This window comes from Lepidochelys olivacea (assembly GCF_965140295.1).
Source record: "Lepidochelys olivacea isolate rLepOli2 genome assembly, chromosome: 21".
In the NCBI taxonomy this organism is placed as follows: domain Eukaryota; kingdom Metazoa; phylum Chordata; order Testudines; family Cheloniidae; genus Lepidochelys; species Lepidochelys olivacea.
The window spans coordinates 18,860,993-18,885,486 of record NC_140431.1 but is presented as its reverse complement, the minus strand read 5'-3'; the positions used below and the strand labels follow the sequence as shown (position 1 = coordinate 18,885,486).

The following is a 24,494-nucleotide window of genomic DNA, read 5'->3' as shown; positions in this document are numbered from 1 at the left end:
AGTGCAAAATCTCTGTCACAGCTTCCCCTTTCGGAAAAGGGCCAGCAAGCGGTCTGGACCAGTAGCCTGGGAAAGCCTGCAGGTTGTGCCATGTCTGCTACTATGTCTGGTAATTTCAAATTTCAGCTATTCAGATAATAAATCAGCTTATAACAAGCTGGCACATCATTCATAAACCAGCTGGTTGACAACGACCCCATATACACATGTTCGTTTTAGACCCTGCAGAGAGGATTTGCAGCAGAGGTCTCCCATGCCCCCCTTATATCTGTCACCCCAAAACCTTTGGATGTGAACCTGAGACCTATTCCTCCCACCCGGTGCCTAGGGATGGTGACTTTGTTCCTTAAGGCATCAGCAGCCCTGGTGCTGCCCTGGAGTTCACTCTCTTGGGGCATTATGGGGACCAGGCAAGGCCTGGCTCTGAACCATGCACACTGCTTGAAATCACGGAGGGAGCCCAACCTCTGGTAACGGACCCTCTCTCACAGCCAAAGCCCCTACTCTGCTCCATCTCCTCTCAGGTCAGGGCCTGGGGATCCTGTGGCATCCTCCCAGGTTCTCTGGGTACAGGGAGTAGTGGATTGACCTCCCCATCCTCCCGCTGGGTTAACCTTTGTTCCCACATGCTGAGGTGAGATGAAGATTTCTCCCTCTTCCATCCTGTTCAAGGTCATTCAGATTGTCACAGACCATCTCTGCATGGGATGGGGAAGGCTGCTTCCTTCCCTGAGGGCTTTTGGGGTGTGTCTGCCTCAACTATCGGAGGGGTAGCCATGTTAGTCTGTATCCACAAAAATAATGAGGAGTCCGGTGGCAATTTAAAGACTAAGATTTATTTGGGCATAAGCTTTCGTGGGTAAAAAGCCCACTTCTTCAGATGCAACTGCCTCAACTCTTGCTTCTGAAGGGTTTTTGTCTGGCGAGAATCCCTCCCAATGGACACACTGCTCCACTAGAGCGAATTCCATCACTAGCTGTGGTGGGATAGCCAAGGCAGAGGGGCCTGGCTCAATCTTTTCTCTCCAATAAAATGCTCCAATCTGGAGAGTCTGGGAGCATAACAAAGGCAAGGCAAACTTGGCTTCATAACAGAGTGTTTGGCAGTCTTCCCTCTAGAGGCTATGGAACACACCTCCTTCCCAAGGAGGTCAGTGTGGAGTGAACACCATAATATCGCTGCTAAAATCAGAACTTTCTGCTTAGCAAGCCAGTACAAACACCTTGGGCTACTGAAAGCTGTCTGTCTCATAGGCAAGTAGCCACAGGTTCAAATCCTAGCCACATGCACAGATAGCTACTTGAGCTAGAGAAGCAGCACTTTTATCTGATAGTGGTACACGGGTATTGAAGTCCTCAAATGGACCAGGCGGTCAGCATTTGAATCCCATAATGATATTTACTGCGTAACAGAAAGTGCTCCCTGCCCTGCTGCAGCAAAAATGGAAGCTGGGATCCAGACTTCCAAACAAGATAGGAAACAAAGGGTAGGACTAAATGGTTAGTTTTCAGAATGGAGGGAGGTAAATAGCCAGGTTCCCCTACGGACCTGCACTGCACCAGTGCTGTTCGACATATTCAGAAATGCTCTAGAAAAGGGGATAAACAGCTAGGTAGTGAAATTTGTGGACAATACAACATTTACTCAAGATAGTTAAGTTCAAAGCTGACTGGGAAGAGTTACAAAGGAATCTCACTAAATTGCGCAACAAAATGGCAGATGAAATGCAATGTAAATAAATGCAAAATGATACACATTGGAAAACACAATCCCAACTATACATACAAACTGATGGGTCTGAATCAGCTGTACCGGAATGTGAAAGAGCACATCAACGTCCTATTCCGCATCTAGGCATGCATGTATCCCTAACCCTCCTTGCCCCAAGAGTCCGCACTGAACAACTTCCTTCCCAAAATAAAAGCTGCTTACTGGGAACCTCCTCTGGTGTTTGTCCTTCCCCAAGCACCGGCCGCTGTGACTGGCTACCTTCCTCTTGGCTTGAGAACAGCTCCTGGCTGCATGCATCTAGGGATGCCGGGGTGTCTCCCTCTTCCTCAGCACCCTCGCTCCCGCTTTCCTCCTCCTCCTCCTGCCTTGTTGAACTGGGCTCTGAAGTGACCAGGGTGGTCCTTGGAGTAGAGGTGGAGTTGCCCCCAAGTATATTGCATCCAGCTCTTTGTAGAAATGGCAGGTCGTGGGGACAGCACTGGAGCGGCGGTTTGCCTTGCAGGCTTTGTGGTAGGCGTTCTATAGCTCCTTCACTTTAACCCTGCACTGCAGTGCGTCCCGGTCATGGCTCCTTTCCATCATGTCCCTTGATATCTGCTCGAAGGAATCGACTGGACAGCTTCCTCCACCCAAATACTGATGAGGTCCAGCACCTCGCCATTGCTCCATACTGGGGATCACGTGGTGCGTGGAGGCATGGTCAGCTGGAAAGGTTAGCTGAGAGCACTCCATGCCTTGCTGAGCAAACAGGAAGGGAATTTTCAAAATTCCCAGAGAATTTAAAGGATGGGTCTGATGGTTGGTCACCTGAGGGCAGGACAGTACTATAGCCCCGTTGTAAGTGGTGGCTATTAAGGTAACCACCGTAAGCAGCAGGGTGGGAAAAAGACAGAAGTGAAAGCTTTGGCCATTCATTATTTGGAGGTTTGTTATGGTCAGTTGTCTGACTCTTATTGCAGCAACAGAGACACACTGGTCTTGTATTATTCCAGAACTGAAATATCTTTAAAATCATGATGAGATTACTGGTTCTGTGGATGAAGGGAAAGCAGTGGATGTATTGTTTCTTGACTTTAGCAAAGCTTTTGACACGGTCTCCCACAGTATTCTTGTCAGCAAGTTAAAGAAGTATGGGCTGGATGAATGCACTATAAGGTGGGTAGAAAGTTGGCTAGATTGTCGGGTTCAACGGGTAGTGATCAATGGCTCCATGTCTAGTTGGCAGCTGGTGTCAAGTGGAGTACCCCAGGGGTTAGTCCTGGGGCCGGTTTTATTCAATATCTTCATAAATGATCTGGAGGATGGTGTGGATTGCACTCTCAGCAAATTTGCGGATGATACTAAACTGGGAGGAGTGGTAGATACGCTGGAGGGCAGGGATAGGATACAGAAGGACCTAGACAAATTGGAGGATTGGGCCAAAAGAAATCTGATGAGGTTCAATAAGGATAAGTGCTGGGTCCTGCACTTAGGACAGAAGAACCCAATGCACAGCTACAGACTAGGGACCGAATGGCTAGGCAGCAGTTCTGCGGAAAAGGACTTAGGGGTGACAGTGGACGAGAAACTGGATATGAGTCAGCAGTGTGCCCTTGTTGCCAAGAAGGCCAATGGCATTTTGGGATGTATAAGTAGGGACATAGCAAGCAGATCGAGGGACATGATCGTCCCCCTCTATTCGACATTGGTGAGGCCTCATCTGGAGTACTGTGTCCAGTTTTGGGTCCCACACTACAAGAAGGATGTGGATAAATTGGAGAGAGTCCAGCGAAGGGCAACAAAAATTATTAGGGTTCTGGAACACATGAGTTATGAGAAGAGGCTGAGGGAACTGGGATTGTTTAGTCTGCAGAAGAGAAGAATGAGGGGGGATTTGATAGCTGCTTTCAACTACCTGAGAGGTGGTTCCAGAGAGGATGGTTCTAGACTATTCTCAGTGGTAGAAGAGGACAGGACAAGGAGTAATGGTCTCAAGTTGCAGTGGGGGAGGTTTAGATTGGATATTGAGGAAAAACTTTTTCACTAGGGAGGTGGTAGAATCTCCTTCCTTAGAAGTTTTTAAGGTCAGGCTTGACAAAGCCCTGGCTGGGATGATTTAACTGGGAATTGGTCCTGCTTTGAGCAGGGGGTTGGACTAGATGACCTTCTGGGGTCCCTTCCAACCCTGATATTCTATGATTCTATGATTTAATTGGGGATTGGTCCTGCTTTGAGCAGGGGGTTGGACTGGATGACATCCTGAGGTCCCTTCCAACCCTGATATTCTATGATTCATGACTGATGTACAAGGCGAGTCCAGTGAACCATTTTAGAACATTGCATGGCAGATGCTGTCATCTCATACACCTTTGGAAGATGCGAGTCAACACACATTGTGACTGTTGACACCAGTCACAAATTATGGACCACACTGTAAATCAGTGCTCACTTTGATTGTTTGCTACTGGCATATCAGATTTACATCAAGCCATTTCCGAAGGTGCCCTCTGGCTCACTAATCTGGACTAGGTTATTTGAATATCTCTAATCACCTTTCTTGCCATACGAAAGATGAATACATTCTCAGAGAAGGGTGTAAGCTTGCTGTGTGAACCACAAAGCTGAGCATTCCAAGTTTTTCCTAATATCCAACCTAGACCTCCCCCACTGCAACTTGAGACTTGTTCCGTCATCTGCCACTGCTGAGAACAGCCTACCTCCATCCTCTGTAATCCCACTTCAGGTAGTTGAAGGCTGCTATCAAATCCCACATCACTCTTCTCTTCTGCAAACTAAATAAGCCCAGTTCCCTCCAGCTCTCCTCATAAGTCATGTGTCCCAGTCCCCCTAATAATTTTCGTTGCCCTCCGCTGGACTCCCTCCAATTTGTCCATATCCTTTCTGTACTGGGGGGGGGCCCAAAACTGGACACAGTACTCCAGCTGTGGCCTCATCAGTGCCGAATAGAGGGGAACAATCATGTCCCTCGATTGGTGGCAATGCCCCTACTTATACATCCCAAAATGCCATTGGCCTTCTTGGCAACAAGGGCACACTGCTGACTCATATCCAGCTTCTTGTCCACTGTAATCCCCAGGTACTTTTCTGTTGTTTTTCTTTCTGTTTGTTGCACCCTAGAAGTGATATGAATTGTCTGTCCCCACAAGGAGAAAGATAGACTGTAACTTAGAACTTTTGGTGTAGCTGTACTTGATCAGCTTTAACACAGTAGACCAATACTCCCCGGCTCCACCCCTGAAGCTGGGGCTAGAACCATACTTTTATCTTGGAGCTCACAGTAAGGGTACACTTTGTAGGCCCAGTAGTGACAACAGACCCATGCCTCAGACAGGGAAGGTTCTAGAAGCAGTGAAGCCATGACATCACAAGTTCCCAGGGGGTTCTGGAACACTAGCCCTGACTTTGGCACTCAGGAGGAATCTGGGACTTGCTGCTGCTCTACACTCCACAGGCCCAGTGAGCAGCTATCTGGAACGGGATCCAAGAATCCAGGCAGGGGCCAAAACTCACAGTTCCTATTCCAGCTAGGCCCACAAAGGGGGAAGGACAGCCATCAGCACCCCTGCAGCCCTGACAACACTCCATGATCCCCGGGGCTGTCAGCTTCCACGCAGTGCTGGCCCCCTGGGCCCTCTTCGCTGGCCTAGCCATGGCGCCTAGTCTGAGGGCTGCCCAGCAGAGTGGGCAGACAGGCTCCAGGCTCTCATTACTATGGTTGCCCTGCTGATGGTAAGGTCCCACAACAGACACTAACCCAACTGCTTGCCTCCTCCTTCACAGTGCACCTTGTGTAAGCAGCTTGTGCTGGGCCTGGGGCCCCAGCTGTGCTCAGACATCACCTAGAGTGCAGCCTCCAGCTCTGGCCACACTGCAGGAATGGCAGCGCTCGTGCTCCTGTCCATCGTGGCCTGCCTCCTTGTGGGGAACATGGGAAAGATCTTCCGGCGCTGCGAGCTGGCCCAGGTGCTGCACCAGGCAGGGATGGATGGGTTCCGAGGCTACAGCCTGGCTGATTGTGAGTGATCTCCTGGCCTCCTCATGAGGCTGTACATATATTTCCTTCCCCTCCCCCTGGGGCTCGGTGCGTATCCCTCCCCCTGCCCTCCCCCTGGGGCTCGGTGCGTATCCCTCCCCCTGCCCTCCCCATGGGGCTCAATGCGTATCCCTCCCCCTAGGGTGACCAGACAACAAGTGTGAAAAATGGGGACCGTGTCGGGGGTAATAGGCACCTACATAAGACAAAGCCCCAAATGTCAGGACTGTCCCTATAAAATCGGGACATCTGGTCACCCTACTCCCCCGGCCCCATCCTGCATGGGGCTCTGTGCATATCCCTCCCCCCGCCCTCCCCGTATATTACTAAATCCTGTACCAGGGCTGTGCATGGCGTTCCATGAAAGCCGGTTCAACACGGACACCGTGGATCATGAAGCTGATGGCAGCACTGACAACGGCATCTTCCAGATCAACAGCCGCCAGTGGTGTGATGACTATAAGCGCTCCGCCCGGAACCTCTGTCACATGCACTGCAGTGGTGACTAACTCCTTTCCAGTCCTGGTCCTGACCCCTAGGCCATGGCTCAGTGCTAGAGACCTGTGCGGCAGGAAGCAGGGTGGGGCCTGTAGGGGGCAAGTCCTCCTGGTAGTCAGGGGAACCAACGTCAGGCCCAAGACATTTTGGAATGGCAAAGGAAGGTCACCCTTGCCTTCAGTGGACAGCAGAGGGCAGCACAATGGGGGCTGGGTTGGTTGGCTGAATGGTGGTATCTCCTGCTAGGAGGACCAGGGCTCCCATGCTACAGTGTTGAGCTACCAAGGGTTATGCCCTATCCTCACTCTCTTCTCCTCCCCCACCACCAGATTTGCTGACCAGTAACATCAACGATGACATCCTGTGTGCCATGCAGATTGTGCAACAGCCAAGGGGAATGGGGGCCTGGTAAGGGGGAGCTGGTGGAGGGGTGGGGTGGAGTGCCAGTGTAGCAGTGCATGGCAAAATATGCAGCACAGGGTAACATGGCACTATGCTGCCCACCCAGCTCTGCAGCACGCAACATGAAACCGCACAACACAGAGCGGCACAGCACTACACACCGCTATACAGCTTTACACAATGTACTGCTACAGCACGGAACTACATAGTCAATGCCATGAAACACAATGTTATACAGCTGTATTTAGTGCAACAAGGCACTACACCAGACAACCCCACGATACAATGCAGTGTAAAGAAAACATACAGTGTAGCGCAGTACTTTGTTTATACAACCAAACAAAAGACAAAACTCCACAGAGCAACAAGGCTGTTACCATGCTGCCCTGCCCATAGGCAGCTGCATCTCAGTGCTGGACAAGCAATCCTTATGCAGTGTTGCTGTTCCCCAAATGCTCCACCCCGGAGGCAACTACTGCTCAGCACTCTGGGAGTTATCCCCATACATTTTCACTGTGTGGTTGTAACCTGGCTGCCCCACCCGAAAGGCAGCTGCATCTCAGAGCCTGGTGAGTAAACCCTGCATAGCTGTTACCCAGCTGCCCCGCCCAGAGGGCTGCATCTTAGGACTGGCCCATCCCCATGCGACAGCACTGCTCTCAATGCCAGCTGATCTTGCTGACCTTGCTTTCTTTGTTTATCCTTCTCAGGCTGGCCTGGAGGAAACACTGTGAGGGCCATGACCTCTCACAGTGGGTGGAAGGATGCAATGTGGGAAGTAGATGAAGGAGCACCTTTGGATGCCCTGGACCTGCTAGATGCGGTGTACTGCAGTCACATTAGGCCCCTGCAGATTTAGCACCTCATTGAAATCCTCTGTGAGCAACTGCTTCTCCTTCTTAACTAGCTCCAAAGTGGGTCTTTAACTGTGGGGGAGTGTTGTCCCCCTAGTGGGATTGCACCGTAGGGTGCTGGGAGCAGGTTTTCCTGAATAAAGCTATCTGACAGTCTAATGACAAAAGGGTCACAAGTTTTATTTAGAGACGACAATAGGATCTTGGGGGGGGGGGCTGAGAGTCAGGACTCCTAGGTTTCAGAGTAGGAGTAGAACTCCTAGGTTCTATCCCTCGCTCTGGGATGGGAGTGGGGATTCTAGTGACAAGATTGGGTGAAGGAGGGCTGAGTGTCAGGGCTCCTGGATTCTATTCCCAACTCTGGGACAGGCTGGGAGTCAGGATGCCTGGGTTGTATTCCTGACTGTGGGAATGGCTGGATGTCAGGAATCCTGAATTCTGTTCCCATTTCTGTTAATTCATCTCCTTGGAGCCTGTTTCTATCTATTGTGGCCCCCTTGTCACATTAACTCTGAAGCAGCTACTATCTACAATGAGACCTGGGGGAAGATGGAGTCCTCCTGGCCATCTCAGGGAGGGCAGGCTCATCCCCACAGAAGGGGGGGCGAAAAGTGACCCTTTGCACACAAGGAACTGTAAAATACAAAACTCAATACAATACACTTCTTGGTTTAGCATGGTGAAGGGCCTCTTTGCCTTTCCTGATCCTCCGCTGCGCCCATGTGATTGCTTCATTGTGTTTACATAAATCCCCAGTGGCTTACATGGGAAATGTTTTCAAATTCCCCAGCTAAGGCCACACACATTCCAGTGTCAGTCACTTAAACTGAAGTCAATTCATCTGTCGGACTCTATGGTGGTGGTGGTGTGGAGTGAATGGGGATAAATAGATAGCCAGGTGTTTATGGTGATAGACAGACAGATGCATAGGGCAATAGAAGAACAGACAGAGGTGAAGCTAGGAGTGGGAGAAGAAGACTAGTGGTATTTGAGGTGATCAGAGGGCAAGCAGAAGGAGCTAGTGGCTCTGGGCAGCCCCAGACCTGTGTGAACTGGTCCCATATGCTGGTCAGATTTGCCTGTGCCCTGATCCTAGCCCCACTGCCTGTATGACCAGCATGGGTGCAGGGACCTATGTACCCCTCTAGCTCCAACTGGGAACAGGTTGAAGGGACAAGCCTGAGCATGTTCAGTGCTCCCCTTCTTCAGAGTGTGTTGCACAACCTGGATAGGTGGTTAAAACGCCAGAACAAACCACTCTTGGATACATTACTGCACATAGCCCTGTGGCTGGGGTTTGATTAAATAAAAATTAGCAGCGAAGCTGCAGCACTGCCAAATAGTGCAACCCCCTCCTGCTTTGGTATAAATAATTCAGTCAGCACAGAACCCAGGAGTCCTGATTCCTGCACTAAGCATTGATGAATGGGGAAACTCCACATCTCTCTGCTAGCAGGTTATTTTCCTGCATGTTACAAAGCAGCAACCAGGCAATATATTGGGCCTGAAGCCTTCAGCACCTAGGAAACTCCAACTAGTACAAAATGCTTCAGTGTGTCTCCTCAGAAACTGGCTACCATGAACACATCAAACCTGTCCTGCATTGCCTACTCTGGCTCCCTATAGAATTTAAACAAGTTCAAGGTCTCAGTCCCTGTCTTCAACGTGCTCCATGGACTTGGCTGAGGGTATTGAAATGACTGTCTAAAGAGACTTTAGGTGAAGAAACTGATTATTTGGGTCATTATTTCCTTGGTGCAATCCCGTTCATTTACAAAGAATGGCCGCACAGGCCTGTTTCCATGAACACAGCAGAAACAAACAACAGCAGGCAGTTTCCTTATTCAGAAATCAAAGGACATGTCTACACTAGCACTTCTGTCACTATAACATATGTAGCTCAGGGGTGTGACAATCTCCCCCCCAGCAACATAAGTTACACCGACAGAAGCACTAGTATGGACAGTGCTAGGGTGGTGGGAGCGCTTCTTTCGCCACCCTAGCTACTGCCATTTGTTGGAGGTGGTTTAATTATGTTGACAGGACAGATCTCTCCCAGTACAGCTGTGCTGCTGTAGGCTCTTTAGTGTAGACATGGCCTCTCTCCCCAAAAAGTACTGCATTCAAAAGGAAGCCCTGCCTCTTGCTTCCTGCCAGGGTCACACTCACAACTAGAGCTGGCTGAAACTTTGGGGTTTCACAAGAAAGTTTGGTATTTTGCAATTTGGTTTTGTTTCAATTCTGGACATACCAAACATTTCAGGGTCACAGTTCTCTCCCATTTCTCACTGAGCGTTGTGTTGAAGCTTTTGAACAATTTTTTAGTTTTCTCATGTTACGGGGGTCAGAAGGATTTCCAAAAACAGCTGAGTTTTCTCACCGTATGTTTCTCCTGCAGCTTTTGTGCTAAATTTAGTTGAGATTTTGGTTGTTAGGATCCAGTAAATATCTGTAGTGGCAAACGTGTTGGCAGTAACTGCAGAAAACTCGTGTTTTCTGTGTGTTACACAGTGATTCTAAGTTTTCCATTATGAAATTACCTTGGTGCGCAGAATCTGGTGGTCATTTCAGTTATTTGCCAGCCTCTTCAGAGTTTCTGCTTTAGAACCAACAAACTCAGCATGATCTAAGACAGTGATTCTCAATCGGGGGTCTGTGGCGGCCCCGACGCCCCCTGCAGGGCTGAAGCTGGAAGCCGAGGGACTGAAACCTGGAGCCCATGCAGGGCTAAAGCTGGGAGCTGTGGGGCTGAAGCCCTGAGCCCCAGTGCTCTCAGCGGGGCAAAAGCTCTGAGCCCAAGGGTGGAGTTGAAGGGGTAGGGGGAAGAGAAGGGAAGGGGTCGGAGGCGGGTAGGGGTGCAGGAACAATTTCTATAGTGGGGGTGCTGAGAGCCATTGAACCAAATTGTAAACCATGTATAGAATGTAATCCACTTCAACACCTAGTTCCAGCACCTGTGGCGGCAGGAAGTCAAAGCCGGGCAGTGTGGGGCAGCTGCTGCTCTGGATGGTGCCATGGAGCAGGCAGCAGCGGTGGTCCCGTCTCCTGCTGCTGCCTGGGATTGCAGCTGCTCCTAAGCTCCCAGCCCACTTTGACTGCTCATGCAGTCAGTAAGAGCCCCCCAGGCAGGGGGATCCAGCTCAGAGGATGCAGAGTCCTTGGGTAGCAGTGATGACAAGGGGGCCCTCCCAAGCTACCCCTCTGTCCACACACAGCCCCTAGCTAATCCGTCTCTGCACCCTGAGTTACCCCCTGCCTGCACAGCCCCTAGCTACCTCTGCCTTCACCCTGAGCTACCCCTTTGCTCGCACGCAGCCCCTAGCTACCCCCTCTCTGCACCCTGAGCTACCCCTCTGCTCGCACACAGCCCCTAGCTACCCCCTCCCTGCACCCTGAGCTACCCCTCTGCCCGCACGCAGCCCCTAGCTATCCCCTCCCTGCACACAGCCCCTAGCTCCCCGGCGCATGCATCCTGAGCAACTTTCAAATTTTTTGAGCTGAGCCCCACCCCTTGAGTTATAATTTTTCATTGCTCCACCACAACCCAGACAGGTGAGTTAGGGGGTGGAGGTTGCGCTCCCTCCCTGGACCCTGCCATGTGGAGATGGCCTGAGCCCCACCAGCCCCTGCCCCCCAAATACAGAAGTTAAACTACGCTATGCCTGAGGTCCCCTCCTGCCTTGGAGTCCCAAGTCCCCTCCACCCAGATCCTGCAGTTTTTATAGCATGTTTAGGGGATCTTCAGAAAGAAAAAGGTGGAGAACCCGTGATCAAGGAGATGTATTAGCCCAGGCTACATGTTATTTACATGACAGGTAGCAAAGTACAAGCTCATCCACTGATGTGGCACAACAGGGGTAAGTAAGCAGCAGTTGTCTCTGTATTCTTCTCGCACTGTGTAAAACAAAGCCTTCAACTTGTTTGCATGCTTGAAAATGGCCCCGAATCCAATGATGCAAGATTTCAGGTCTTTCATTTCTTCTTGGTGGTGTTGGTCCTGTTTTGAGCAGGGGATTGGACTAGATGACCTCCTGAGGTCTCTTCCAACCCTGATATTCTATGATTCTATAGCAGTAGCTGCTGACAGCGCAACGTTAATCAGATCAGCAGGACAGGTATTATGTAGCAGCTCCGTTTTCCAATTGAGTTTAATCTCCATGCCCACTTAGCTATGTAGGAAGCAGAATCTATTAGTTGTGGCCACATTTTCCAAGTTTATTGGTACATCGTGTGACCCGGTGAGCCTAGGGTAGCCCTCACTGGAAATGCCAAGGTCAGGGCAACCTGCAAAAGAGAGAGCAGACATTCCCAAGACTGGTGGTTAACATGAAAGTTAAACTCTTCAACCAGTCACAAACTGTGCTTCTGATCCCCCACACTGGTTATCAAGAAGCAAAAAAAGAAACCACACAGCCCCCTTTATTGCATTCCAGTTCTCTGGCTCCCAGTCAGGACCTAGGTGCAGTAAGGTGAGGAGTTACTTAAAAACTCTTCTCACTACAAAATTTTCTTCTGAACCCCACAGGGCCAGCCACATCGCTTGGTGAGTATTAGGTTGGATCTTGCCCAAAATACCACGCTGCCAGCCAATCCTTTAGTATCTAAAATAAAGGTTTATTAAAATTAAAGAATGGATGGATTCACCAAGGGAAGGTCATGCCTGACTAATCTAATTGCCTTCTATGATGAAATTACTGGTTCTGTGGATGAAGGGAAAGCAGTAGATGTATTGTATCTTGACTTTAGCAAAGCTTTTGACACGGTCTCCCACAGTATTCTTCTCAGCAAGTTAAAGAAGTATGGGCTGGATGAATGCACTATAAGGTGGGTAGAAAGTTGGCTAGATTGTCAGGCTCAACGGGTAGTGATCAATGGCTCCATGTCTAGTTGGCAGCCAGTGTCAAGTGGAGTGCCCCAGGGGTCGGTCCTGGGGCTGGTTTTGTTCAATATCTTCATAAACGATCTGGAGGATGGTGTGGATTGCACTCTCAGCAAATTTGCGGATTATACTAAACTGGGAGGAGTGGTAGATACGCTGGAGGGCAGGGATAGGATACAGAGGGACCTAGACAAATTGGAGGATTGGGCCAAAAGAAATCTGATGAGGTTCAATAAGGATAAGTGCTGGGTCCTGCACTTAGGACAGAAGAACCCAATGCACAGCTACAGACTAGGGACCGAATGGCTCAGTATCAGTTCTGCGGAAAAGGACCTAGGGGTGACAGTGGACGAGAAGCGGGATATGAGCCAGCAGTGTGCCCTTGTTGCCAAGAAGGCCAATGGCATTTTGGGATGTATAAGTAGGGGCATAGCGAGCAGATCGAGGGACGTGATCGTCCCCCTCTATTCGACATTGGTGAGGCCTCATCTGGAGTACTGTGTCCAGTTTTGGGCCCCACACTACAAGAAGGATGTGGATAAATTGGAGAGAGTCCAGCGAAGGGCAACAAAAATGATTAGGGGTCTGGAACACATGAGTTATGAGGAGAGGCTGAGGGAACTGGGATTGTTTAGTCTGCAGAAGAGAAGAATGAGGGGGGATTTGATAGTTGCTTTCAACTACCTGAGAGGTAGTTCCAGAGAGGATGGTTCTAGACTATTCTCAGTGGTGGAAGAGGACAGGACAAGAAGTAATGGTCTCAAGTTGCAGTGGGGGAGGTTTAGGTTGGATATTAGGAAAATCTTTTTCACTAGGAGGGTGGTGAAACACTGGAATGCGTTGCCTAGGGAGGTGGTGGAATCTCCTTCCTTAGAAGTTTTTAAGGTCAGGCTTGACAAAGCCCTGGCTGGGATGATTTAATTGGGTATGGGTCCTGCTTTTGAGCAGGGGGTTGGACTAGATGACCTCCTGAGGTCCCTTCCAATCCTGATATTCTATGATTCTATGAAAAAAGAAAGAACAAGAAGAGAGTGGTTAAATGGTAAAGCAGTCACATACATACAAAGACTTCAAAGTCCATATGTCAGGTTCTTAGCAGTATTGGTGAATTTGCTGTCTTGAAAGTCCCGCTGGAACACATCCACAGCTCGGATAAGTCATTCAGTCCTTTGTTCAGCGCTTCAGTTTGTAGAAAAGTTACTCCAGAGGTAAGAAGCAGGACTGAATATAAAATGGAGGTGATGCAGCTGCCTTTTATAGTCTTTTTGCCATGTGTCTGGTACTTCCTTTGTTCCAAACACAAACTTTATAGCACTTGGAAAGGCCTTAGAGTTCTCAGTTCACAGGCATGCCCCTACATGCCTTGCTGAGCCATGTATCCCCTGGCTCCTTTCATAGAATCATAGAAGATTAGGGTTGGAAGAGACCTCAGGAGGTCATCTAGTCCAAGCCCCTGCTCAAAGCAGGACCAACCTCAACTAAATCATCCCAGTCAGGGATTTGTCAAGCTGGGCCTTAAAAACCTCTAAGCATGGAGAGTCCACCACCTCCCTAGGTAACTGTACCCCACTCTTGAACAATGAGGGAAAAGTAGGCTGATTGGGGAAGCAGCCACAGCTGGGGCCATGCCCCAATCAGGCCACACCTGGTCCTGTTATAAGGGATCAGGGAGGAGCTGGGTCAGTCTCCCTCTAGCTCATAAAAACATGAGAATGGCCATACTGGTTCAGACCAAAGGTCCATCCAGCCCAGTACCAACAGTGGCCAATGCCAGGTGCCCCAGAGGGAGTGAACCTAACAGGTAATGATCTAGTGATCTCTCTCCTGCCATCCATCTCCACCCTCTGACAAACAGAGGCTAGGGACACCATTCCTTACCCATCCTGGCTAATAGCCATTTATGGATTTAACCTCCATGAATTTGTCCAGTTCTCTTTTAAACCCTGTTATAGTCCTAGCTTTCACAACCTCCTCAGTTCCAGAGGTTGACTGTGCACTGAGTGAAGAAGAACTTCCTTTTATTTGTTTTAAACCTGCTACCCATTAATTTCATTTGGTGGCCCCTAGTTCTTATATTATGGGAAAAAGTAAATAACTTTTCCGTATTCACTTTCTCCACACCACTCATGATTTTATAGACGTCTATCATATCCCCCTTTAGTCGCCTCTTTTCCAAGCTGAAAAGTCCTAGCCTCTTTAATCTCTCCTCATATGGAACCCATTCCAAACCCCTAATCATTTTATTTGCCCTTCTCTGAACCTTTTCTATTACCAGTATATCATTTTGAGATGAGGGGACCACATCTGTATGCAGTATTCAAGGTGTGGGCATATCATGGATTTATATAAGGGCAATAAGATATTCTCCGTCTTATTCTTGATCCCTTTGTTAATGATTCCTAACATCCCGTTTGCTTTTTTGACTGCCGCTGCACACTGCGTGGACGTCTTCAGAGAACTATCCACGATGACTCCAAAATCTTTCTCCTGATTAGTTGTAGCTAAATTAGCCCCCATCATATTGTATGTATAGTTGGGATTATTTTTTCCAATGTGCATTATTTTACATTTATCCACATTAAATTTCATTTGCCATTTTGTTGCCCAATCACTTTTTTGTTTTGTGAGATCTTTTCGAAGTTCTTCACAGTCTGCTTTGGTCTTAACTATCTTGAGCATAGAATCATAGAATCATAGAATATCAGGGTTGGAAAAGACCCCTGAAGGTCATCTAGTCCAACCCCCTGCTCGAAGCAGGACCAATTCCCAGTTAAATCATCCCAGCCAGGGCTTTGTCAAGCCTGACCTTAAAAACCTCTAAGGAAGGAGATTCTACCACCTCCCTAGGTAACGCATTCCAGTGTTTCACCACACTCATAGTGAAAAAGTTTTTCCTAATATCCAATCTAAACCTCCCCTACTGCAACTTGAGACCATTACTCCTCGTTCTGTCATCTGCTACCATTGAGAACAGTCTAGAGCCATCCTCTTTGGAACCCCCTTTCAGGTAGTTGAAAGCAGCTATCAAATCCCCCCTCATTCTTCTCTTCTGCAGGCTAAACAATCCCATCTCCCTCAGCCTCTCCTCATAACTCATGTGTTCTAGACCCCTAATCATTTTTGTTGCCCTTTGCTGGACTCTCTCCAATTTATCCACATCCTTCTTGTAGTGTGGGGCCCAAAACTGGACACAGTACTCCAGATGAGGCCTCACCAATGTCGAATAGAGGGGGACGATCACGTCCCTCGATCTGCTCGCTATGCCCCTACTTATACATCCCAAAATGCCATTGGCCTTCTTGGCAACAAGGGCACACTGCTGACTCATATCCAGCTTCTCGTCCACTGTCACCCCTAGGTCCTTTTCCGCAGAACTGCTGCCTAGCCATTCGGTCCCTAGTCTGTAGCAGTGCATTGGATTCTTCCATCCTAAGTGCAGGACCCTGCACTTATCCTTATTGAACCTCATCAGATTTCTTTTGGCCCAATCCTCCAATTTGTCTAGGTCCTTCTGTATCCTATCCCTCCCCTCCAGCGTATCTACCACTCCTCCCAGTTTAGTATCATCCGCAAATTTGCTGAGAGTGCAATCCACACCATCCTCCAGATCATTTATGAAGATATTGAACAAAACCGGCCCCAGGACCGACCCTTGGGGCACTCCACTTGATACCGGCTGCCAACTAGACATGGAGCCATTGATCACTACCCGTTGAGCCCGACAATCTAGCCAGCTTTCTACCCAACTTATAGTGCATTCATCCAGCCCATACTTCCTTAACTTGCTGACAAGAATACTGTGGGAGACCGTGTCAAAAGCTTTGCTAAAGTCAAGAAACAATACATCCACTGCTTTCCCTTCATCCACAGAACCAGTAATCTCATCATAGAAGGCGATTAGATTAGTCAGGCATGACCTTCCCTTGGTGAATCCATGCTGACTGTTCCTGATCACTTTCCTCTCATGCAAGTGCATCAGAATTGATTCTTTGAGGACCTGCTCCATGATTTTTCCAGGGCCTGAGGTGAGGCTGACTGGCCTGTAGTTCCCAGGATCCTCCTTCTTCCCTTTTTTAAAGATTGGCACTACTTTAGCCTTTTTCCAGTCACCCGGGACTTCCCCGGTTCGCCACGAGTTTTCAAAGATAATGGCCAATGGCTCTGCAATCACAGCCGCCAATTCCTTCAGCACTCTCGGATGCAAGTCGTCCGGCCCCATGGACTTGTGCACGTCCAGCTTTTCTAAATAGTCCCTAACCACCTCTATCTCCACAGAGGGCTGGCTATCTCTTCCCCATTTTGTGATGCCCAGCCCAGCAGTCTGGGAGCTGACCTGGTTAGTGAAGACAGAGGCAAAAAAAGCATTGAGTACATTAGCTTTTTCCACATCCTCTGTCACTAGGTTGCCTCCCTCATTCAGTAAGGGGCCCACACTTTCCTTGGCTTTCTTCTTGTTGCCAGCATACCTGAAGAAACCCTTCTTGTTACTCTTGACATCTTTTGCTAGCTGCAGCTCCAGGTGCGATTTGGCCCTCCTGATATCATTCCTACATGCCCGAGCAATATTTTTATACTCTTCCCTGGTCATATGTCCAACCTTCCACTTCTTGTAAGCTTCTTTTTTATGTTTAAGATCCGCTAGGATTTCACCATTAAGCCAAGCTGGTCGCCTGCCATATTTACTATTCTTTCGACTCATTGGGATGGTTTGTCCCTGTAACCTCAACAGGGATTCCTTGAAATACAGCCAGCTCTCCTGGACTCCTTTCCCCTTCAAGTTAGTCCCCTAGGGGATCCTGGCCATCCGTTCCCTGAGGGAGTCGAAGTCTGCTTTCCTGAAGTCCAGGGTCCGTATCCTGCTGCTTACCTTTCTTCCCTGTGTCAGGATCCTGAACTCAACCAACTCATGGTCACTGCCTCCCAGATTCCCATCCACTTTTGCTTCCCCCACTAATTCTACCCGGTTTGTGAGCAGTAGGTCAAGAAAAGCGCCCCCCCCCCAGTTGGCTCCTCTAGCACTTGTGCCAGGAAATTGTCCCCTACGCTTTCCAAAAACTTCCTGGATTGTCTATGCACCGCTGTATTGCTCTCCCAGCAGATATCAGGAAAATTAAAGTCACCCATGAGAATCAGGGTATGCGATCTAGTAGCTTCAGTGAGCTGCCGGAAGAAAGCCTCCTCTATCTCATCCCCCTGGTCTGGTGGTCTATAGCAGACTCCCACCACTACATCACTCTTGTTGCACACACTTCTAAACTTAATCCAGAGACACTCAGGTTTTTCTACAGTTTCGTACCGGAGCTCTGAGCAGTCATACTGCTCCCTTACATACAGTGCTACTCCCCCACCTTTTCTGCCCTGCCTGTCCTTCCTGAACAGTTTATAACCATCCATGACAGTACTCCAGTCATGTGAGTTATCCCACCAAGTCTCTGTTATTCCAATCACGTCATAGTTCCTTGTCATCACCAGGACCTCCAGTTCTCCCTGCTTGTTTCCAAGGCTTTGTGCATTTGTATATAAGCACTTGAGATAACCTGTTGATCGCCCCTCATTCCCAGTATGAGGCAGGAGCCCTCCCCTCACAGACATTCCTGCCTGTGCTTCCTCCCGGTATCCCGCTTTCCCACTTACCTCAGGGCTTTGGTCTCCTTCCCCCGGTGAACCTAGTTTAAAGCCCTCCACACTAGGTTAGCCAGCCTGCTGGCAAAGATGCTCTTCCCTCTCTTCGTAAGATGGAGCCCGTCTCTGCCCAGCACTCCTCCTTCATGGAACACCATTCCATGGTCAAAGAATCCAAAGCCTTCTCTCCGACACCACCTGCGTAGCCATTCGTTGACTTCCACGATTCGACGGTCCCTACCCAGGCCTTTTCCTTCCACGGGGAGGACAGATGAGAACACCACTTGCGCCTCCAACTCCTTTATCCTTCTTCCCAGAGCCACGTAGTCCGCATGTTTAGTATCATCTGCAAACTTTGCCACCTCATTGTTTACCCCTTTCTCCAGATCATTTATGAATAAGTTGAATAGGATTGGTCCTAGGACTGACCCTTGGGGAACACCACTAGTTACCCCTCTCCATTCTGAAAATATACCATTTATTCCTACCTTTGTTCCCTGTCTTTTAATCAGTTCTCAATCCATGAAAGGATCTTCCCTCTTATCCCATGACAATTTAATTTACGGAAGAGCCTTTGATGAGATACCTTGCCAAAGGCTTTCTGGAAATCTAAGTACACTATGTCCACTGGATCCCCCCTGTCCACAGGTTTGTTGACCCCCTCAAAGAACTCTTATAGATTAGTAAGACATGATCTCCCTTTACAGAAACCATGTTGACTTTTGCACAACAATTTATGTTCTTCTATGTGTCTGACAATTTTATTCTTTACTATTGTTTCAACTAATTTGCCCGGTACTGACATTAGACTTACCGGTCTGTAATTGCCAGGATCACCTCTAGAGCCCTTCTTAAAAATTGGAGTTACATTCGCTATCTTCCAGTCATTGGGTACAGTAGCTGATTTAAAGGAGAGGTTACAAACTATAGTAGTTAGTTCTGTAATTTCACATTTGAGTTCCTTCAGAACTCTGGTCCTGGTGACTTGTTACTGTTAAGTTTCTCAATTAATTCCAAAACCTCCTCTAGTGACACTTCAATCTGTGACAATTCCTCAGCTGTGTCACCTACAAAAGACAGCTCAGGTTTGGGAATCTCCCTAACATCCTCAGCCGTGACGACTGAAGCAAAGAATTCATTTAGTTTCTCCACGATGACTTTATTGTCTTTAAGTGCTCCTTTTGGATCTCAATTGGCCCGGGGCCCCCACTTGTTGTTTAGCAGGCTTCCTGCTTCTGATGTACTTTAAAAACATTCTGTTATTACCTTTTGAGTTTTTGGCTAGCTGTTCTTCAAACTCCTTTTTGGCTTTTCTTATTACATTTTTACATTTAATTTGGTAGTGTTTATGCTCCTTGCTATTTACCTCACTAGGATTTGACTTCCACTTTTTAAAAGATGCCTTTTTATCTCTCACTGCTTCTTTTACATGGTTGTTAAGCCATAGTGGCTCTTTTTTAGTTCTTTTACTGTGTTTTTTAATTTGGGGTATACATTTAAGTTGAGCTCCTATGATGGTGTCTTTGAAAAGTGTCCATGCAGCTTGCAGGGATTTCACTCTAGTCACTGTACCTTTTAATTTCTGTTTAACTGACCTCATTTTTGCATAGTTCCCCTTTCTGAAATAAAATGCCACAGTGTTGGGCTGTTGAGGTGTTCTTCCCACCACAGGAATGTTAAATATTATATTATGGTCACTATTTCCAAGCGGTCCTGTTATAGTTACTTCTTGGACCAGAGCCTGCGCTCCACTCAGGACGACATTGAGAGTTGCCTCTCCCCTTGTGGGTTCCTGTACCAGCTGCTCCAAGAAGCAGTCATTTAAAGTACCGAGAAATTTTGTCTCTGCATTTCGTCCTGAGGTGACATGTACCCAGTCAATATGGGGATAATTGAAATCCCCCACTATTATTGAGTTTTTTTATTTTGATAGCCTCTCTAATCTGCCTTAGCATTTCATCGTCACTATCACTGTCCTGGTCAGGTGGTCGATAATAGATCCTTACTGTTATATTCTTATTAGAGCACGGAATTACTATCCATAGAGATCCTATGCAACATATGGATTCATTTAAGATTTTTATTTCATTTGATTCTACATTTTCTTTCACATATAGTGCCACTCCCCTCCCTGCATGACCTGTTCTGTCCTTCCGATATATTTTGTACCCCGGAATGATTGTGTTCCATTGATTGTCCTCACTCCACCAGGTTTCTGTGATGCCTATTATATCAATATCCTCCTTTAACATGACGCACTCTAGTTCACCCCTCTTATTATTTAGACTTCTAACATTTGTGTACAAGCACTTTAAAAAACTTGTCACTGTTTGTCTGCCTTTTTCTGATGTGTCAGATTCTTTATGTGAATGTTTCTCATCTGATCTGGCCCATACTTGATCCTCTTCCATCCCCTCCTCCTGACTAAAACCTTGAGAATCTCTATCAATAGACTCTCCTCTAAGAGAAGTCTCTGTCTGATCCACGTGCGCCTCTGCAGCCATAGGCTTTCCCCATCTCTTAGTTTAAAAACTGCTCTGCAACCTTTTTAATGTTAGGTGCCAGCAGGCTGGATCCACTTTGGTTTAGGTGGAGCCCATCCTTCCTGTATAGGCTCCCCCTATCCCAAAAGTTTCCCCAGTTCCTAATAAATCTAAACCTCTCCTCTCTACACCATCGTCTCATCCACGCATTGAGACTCTGAAGCGCTGCCTGCCCACCCGGCCCTGCACCTGGAACTGGAAGCATTTCTAAGAATGCCACCATAGAGGTCCTGGATTTCAGTCTCTTTCCTAGCAGCCTAAATTTGGCTTCCAGGACATCTCTTCTACCCTTCCCTATGTCATTGGTACTCTCTGGAGAGAGAAGGACCAGGCTGTCTGGGAGAGAAGGGTGCCTGAGGTAGAGTAGTGCTGGGGAAAGGCAAGAGGAGCTGGGGAGCTCCAGCCTGGTAACTCCTCAGGCTGCAGGCCTTGTGCAAGGCCTAAAGAAGCTACTGGGGCTGCAGAGGTACCATCCGGGGTTAGGCAGAGGCAGCTGGTCCAAACCCCCTTGCCAGTGATGAGTGATTTACAGACTGCAGTCTGCCCCAATGAGCAAGGTCTAGATGATGACTGGCAGCAGCCACTGCGGCAAGGTGGGCTTAGAGGGTTGGGGGTTCCCCTGGGAGTGGAGACCCAGCGTTTGGGGGTACTGCAGTGGGCAGAACCCCAGGATAAAGGGGAACTGGGGTCTGGGAGGGACATGGGTGGCCTGAGGCAGGCAAGACACTGGCCAGCAGAGGGAGCTCCAAAGCTGGTGAAGAGCTAATTCCCAAAATGACCAGCAGGAGGCGCCTCACCAGTGAGTCTTCGACCTCGCTACAATAACCCATTCCAGTGCTTCACCATCCTCCTAGTGAAATAGTTTTTCATAATATCCAACCTAGATCTCCCCCATTTCATTTTAGACCATTGCTTCTTGTTCTGTCATCTACCATCACTGAGAACAGCCTAGCTCCATCCTCTTTGGAACCCCCCTTCAGGTAGTTGAAGGCTGCTATCAAATCTCCCCTCACTCTTCTCTTCTGCAATCTAAATAAGCCCAGTTCCCTCAGACTAGCCTCATAAGACATGTGCCCCAGCCCCCTAATCATTTTCATTGTCTTCCACTGGACTCTCTCCAATTTGTCCACATCCATTCTGTAGTGGGGGCCCCAAAACTAGATGCAATACTCCAGTTGTGGCCTCACCAGTGCCAAATAGAGGGGAATAATCACTTCCCTCCACCTGCTAGCAATGCTCCTACTAATGCAGCCCAATATGCCGTTATTCTTCTTGGCAACAAGGGCACACTGTTGACTCAGATCCAGCTTCTCATCCACCGTAATCCCCAGGTCCTTTTCTGCCGAACTGCCACTTAGCCAGTTGGTCCCCAGCCTGTAGCAGTGAATGGGATTCTTCTGTCCGAAGTGCAGGACTCTGCACTTGTCCTTGTTGGCCCAATCCTCCAATTTGTCTGATCACTCTGTACCCTATCCCTACTGTCCAGTGTATCTACCTCAATGCTTTTTTTGCCTCTGTCTTCATGAACAAGGTCAGCTCCCAGACTACTGCACTGGGCAGCACAGCATGGGGAGGAGGTGGCCAACCCTCTGTGAAGAAAGAAGTGGTTTGGGACTAATTAGAAAAGCTGGACGTGCACAAGTCCATGGGGCTGGATGCGTTGCATCCGAGAGTGCTAAAGGAATTGGCGGATGTGATTGCAGAGCCATTGGCCATTATCTTTGAAAACTCATGGCGATCAGGGGAAGTCCCGGAAGACTGGAAAAAGGCAAAAGTAGTGCCAATCTTTAAAAAAGGGAAGAAGGAGGATCCTGGGAACTACAGGCCGGTCAGCCAAACCTCAGTCCCCGGAAAAATCATGGAGCATGTCCTCAAGGAATCAATTCTGAAGCACTTAGACGAGAGGAAAGTGATCAAGAACAGTCAGCATGGATTCACCAAGGGAAAGTCATGCCTGACTAATCTAATTGCTTTCTATGATGAGGTAACTGGTTCTGTGGATGAAGGGAAAGCAGTGGACGTGTTATTCCTTGACTTTAGCAAAGCTTTTGACACGGTCTCCCACAGTATTCTTGTCAGCAAGTTAAAGAAGTATGGGCTGGATGGATGCACTACAAGGTGGGTAGAAAGTTGGCTAGATTGTCGGGCTCAACGGGTAGTGATCAATGGCTCCATGTCTAGTTGGCAGCCGGTATCTAGCGGAGTGCCCCAAGGGTCGGTCCTGGGGCCGGTTTTGTTCAATATCTTCGTTAATGATCTGGAGGATGGTGTGGATTGCACCCTCAGCAAGTTTGCAGATGACACTAAACTGGGAGGAGTGGTAGATACACTGGAGGGTAGGGACAGGATACAGAGGGACCTAGACAAATTGGAGGATTGGGCCAAAAGAAATCTGATGAGGTTCAACAAGGACAAGTGCAGAGTCCTGCACTTAGGACACAAGAATCCAATGCACCGCTACAGACTAGGGACCAAATGGCTAGGCAGCAGTTCTGCAGAGAAGGTCCTAGGGGTGACAGTGGACGAGAAGCTGGATATGAGTCAAGAGTGTGCCCATGTTGCCAAGAAGGCCAATGGCATTTTGGGGTGTATAAGTAGGTGCATTGCCAGCAGATCGAGGGACGTGATCATTCCCCTCTATTCGACATTGGTGAGGCTTCATCTGGAGTACTTTAAGAGTAACAGCCATGTTAGTCTGTATGCGCAAAAAGAAAAGGAGTACTTGTGGCACCTTAGAGACTAACCAATTTATTTGAGCATAAGCTTTCGTGAGCTACAGCTCACTTCATTGGATGCTCATGAAAGCTTATGCTCAAATAAATTGGTTAGTCTCTAAGGTGCCACAAGTCCTCCTTTTCTTTTATCTGGAGTACTGTGTCCAGTTTTGGGCCCCGCACTACAAGAAGGATGTGGAAAAACTGGAAAACGTCCAGCGAAGGACAACAAAAATGATTAGGGGTCTGGAACTCATGACTTATTAGGAGAGGCTGAGGGAACTGGGATTGTTTAGTCTACGGAAGAGAAGAAGGAGGGGGGATTTGATAGCTGCTTTTAACAACCTGAAAGGTGGATCCAAAGAGGATGGATCTAGACTATTCTCAGTGATAGCAGATGACAGGACAAGGAGTAATGGTCTCATGTTGCAGTGGGGGAGATTTAGGTTGGATATTAGGAAAAACTTTTTCACCAGGAGGGTGGTGAAACACTGGAATGCGTTACCTAGGGAGGTGATGGAATCCCCTTCCCTAGAAGTTTTTAACGTCAGGCTTGACAAAGCCCTGGCTGGGATGATTTAGTTATGGATTGGTCCTGCTCTGGGCAGGGGTTTGGACTAGATGACCTCCAGAGGTCCCTTCCAACTCTGATATTGTATGATTCTATGATACCTCTCCCCCCAGCCTAGTGTCATCCACAAACTTGCTGAGGGTACAATCCATTCCATCATCCAGATTATTAATGAAGATATTGAACAAAACCTGCCACAGGACCAACCCCTAGGTCACTCCGCTTGATACCGGCTGCCAGCTAGACATCGAGCCATTGATCACTATCTGCTGAGCCCAACGATCTAGCCAGCTTTCTATCCACCTTATAGTCCATACTTTTTGAACTTGCTGGCAAGAATACTGGGGGAGACCGTATCAAAAGCTTTGCTAAAGTCAAGGTATATCATGTCCACCGCTTTCCCCAAATCCAGAGTCAGTCATCTCATCATAGAAGGCAGTCAGGTTGGTCAGGCATGACTTGCCATTGGTGAATCCATGTTGACTGTTTCTGATCACCTTTCAATGGGTTCACTGTACAGTTGATGACTTCTGATAAGCCATCAAACAGGGTAGGCAATGCGGATGCCAACTGTCTGGGGGTGTCACCCAGAAATACAACACAAGTTTGGAAATACAGATATACCATACATATCTATAACTCGTAA

At 48.3% G+C, this 24,494-nt stretch overlaps 1 protein-coding gene across 1 annotated transcript; it reads left to right on the top strand.

Moving 5' to 3' along the window:
• Positions 1-5,608: 5,608 nt before the first annotated feature.
• Positions 5,609-7,691, top strand: LOC311511196 (sperm acrosome membrane-associated protein 3-like; the record flags this gene model as incomplete). The annotated part of the gene is made up of 4 exons (XM_084611593.1): positions 5,609-5,747; positions 6,108-6,266; positions 6,593-6,671; positions 7,376-7,691. 4 exons carry the CDS (start codon positions 5,609-5,611, stop codon positions 7,449-7,451), a joined length of 453 nt encoding a protein of 150 aa, XP_084467719.1. The 3' UTR covers positions 7,452-7,691.
• Between the last annotated feature and the right edge of the window lie 16,803 nt (positions 7,692-24,494).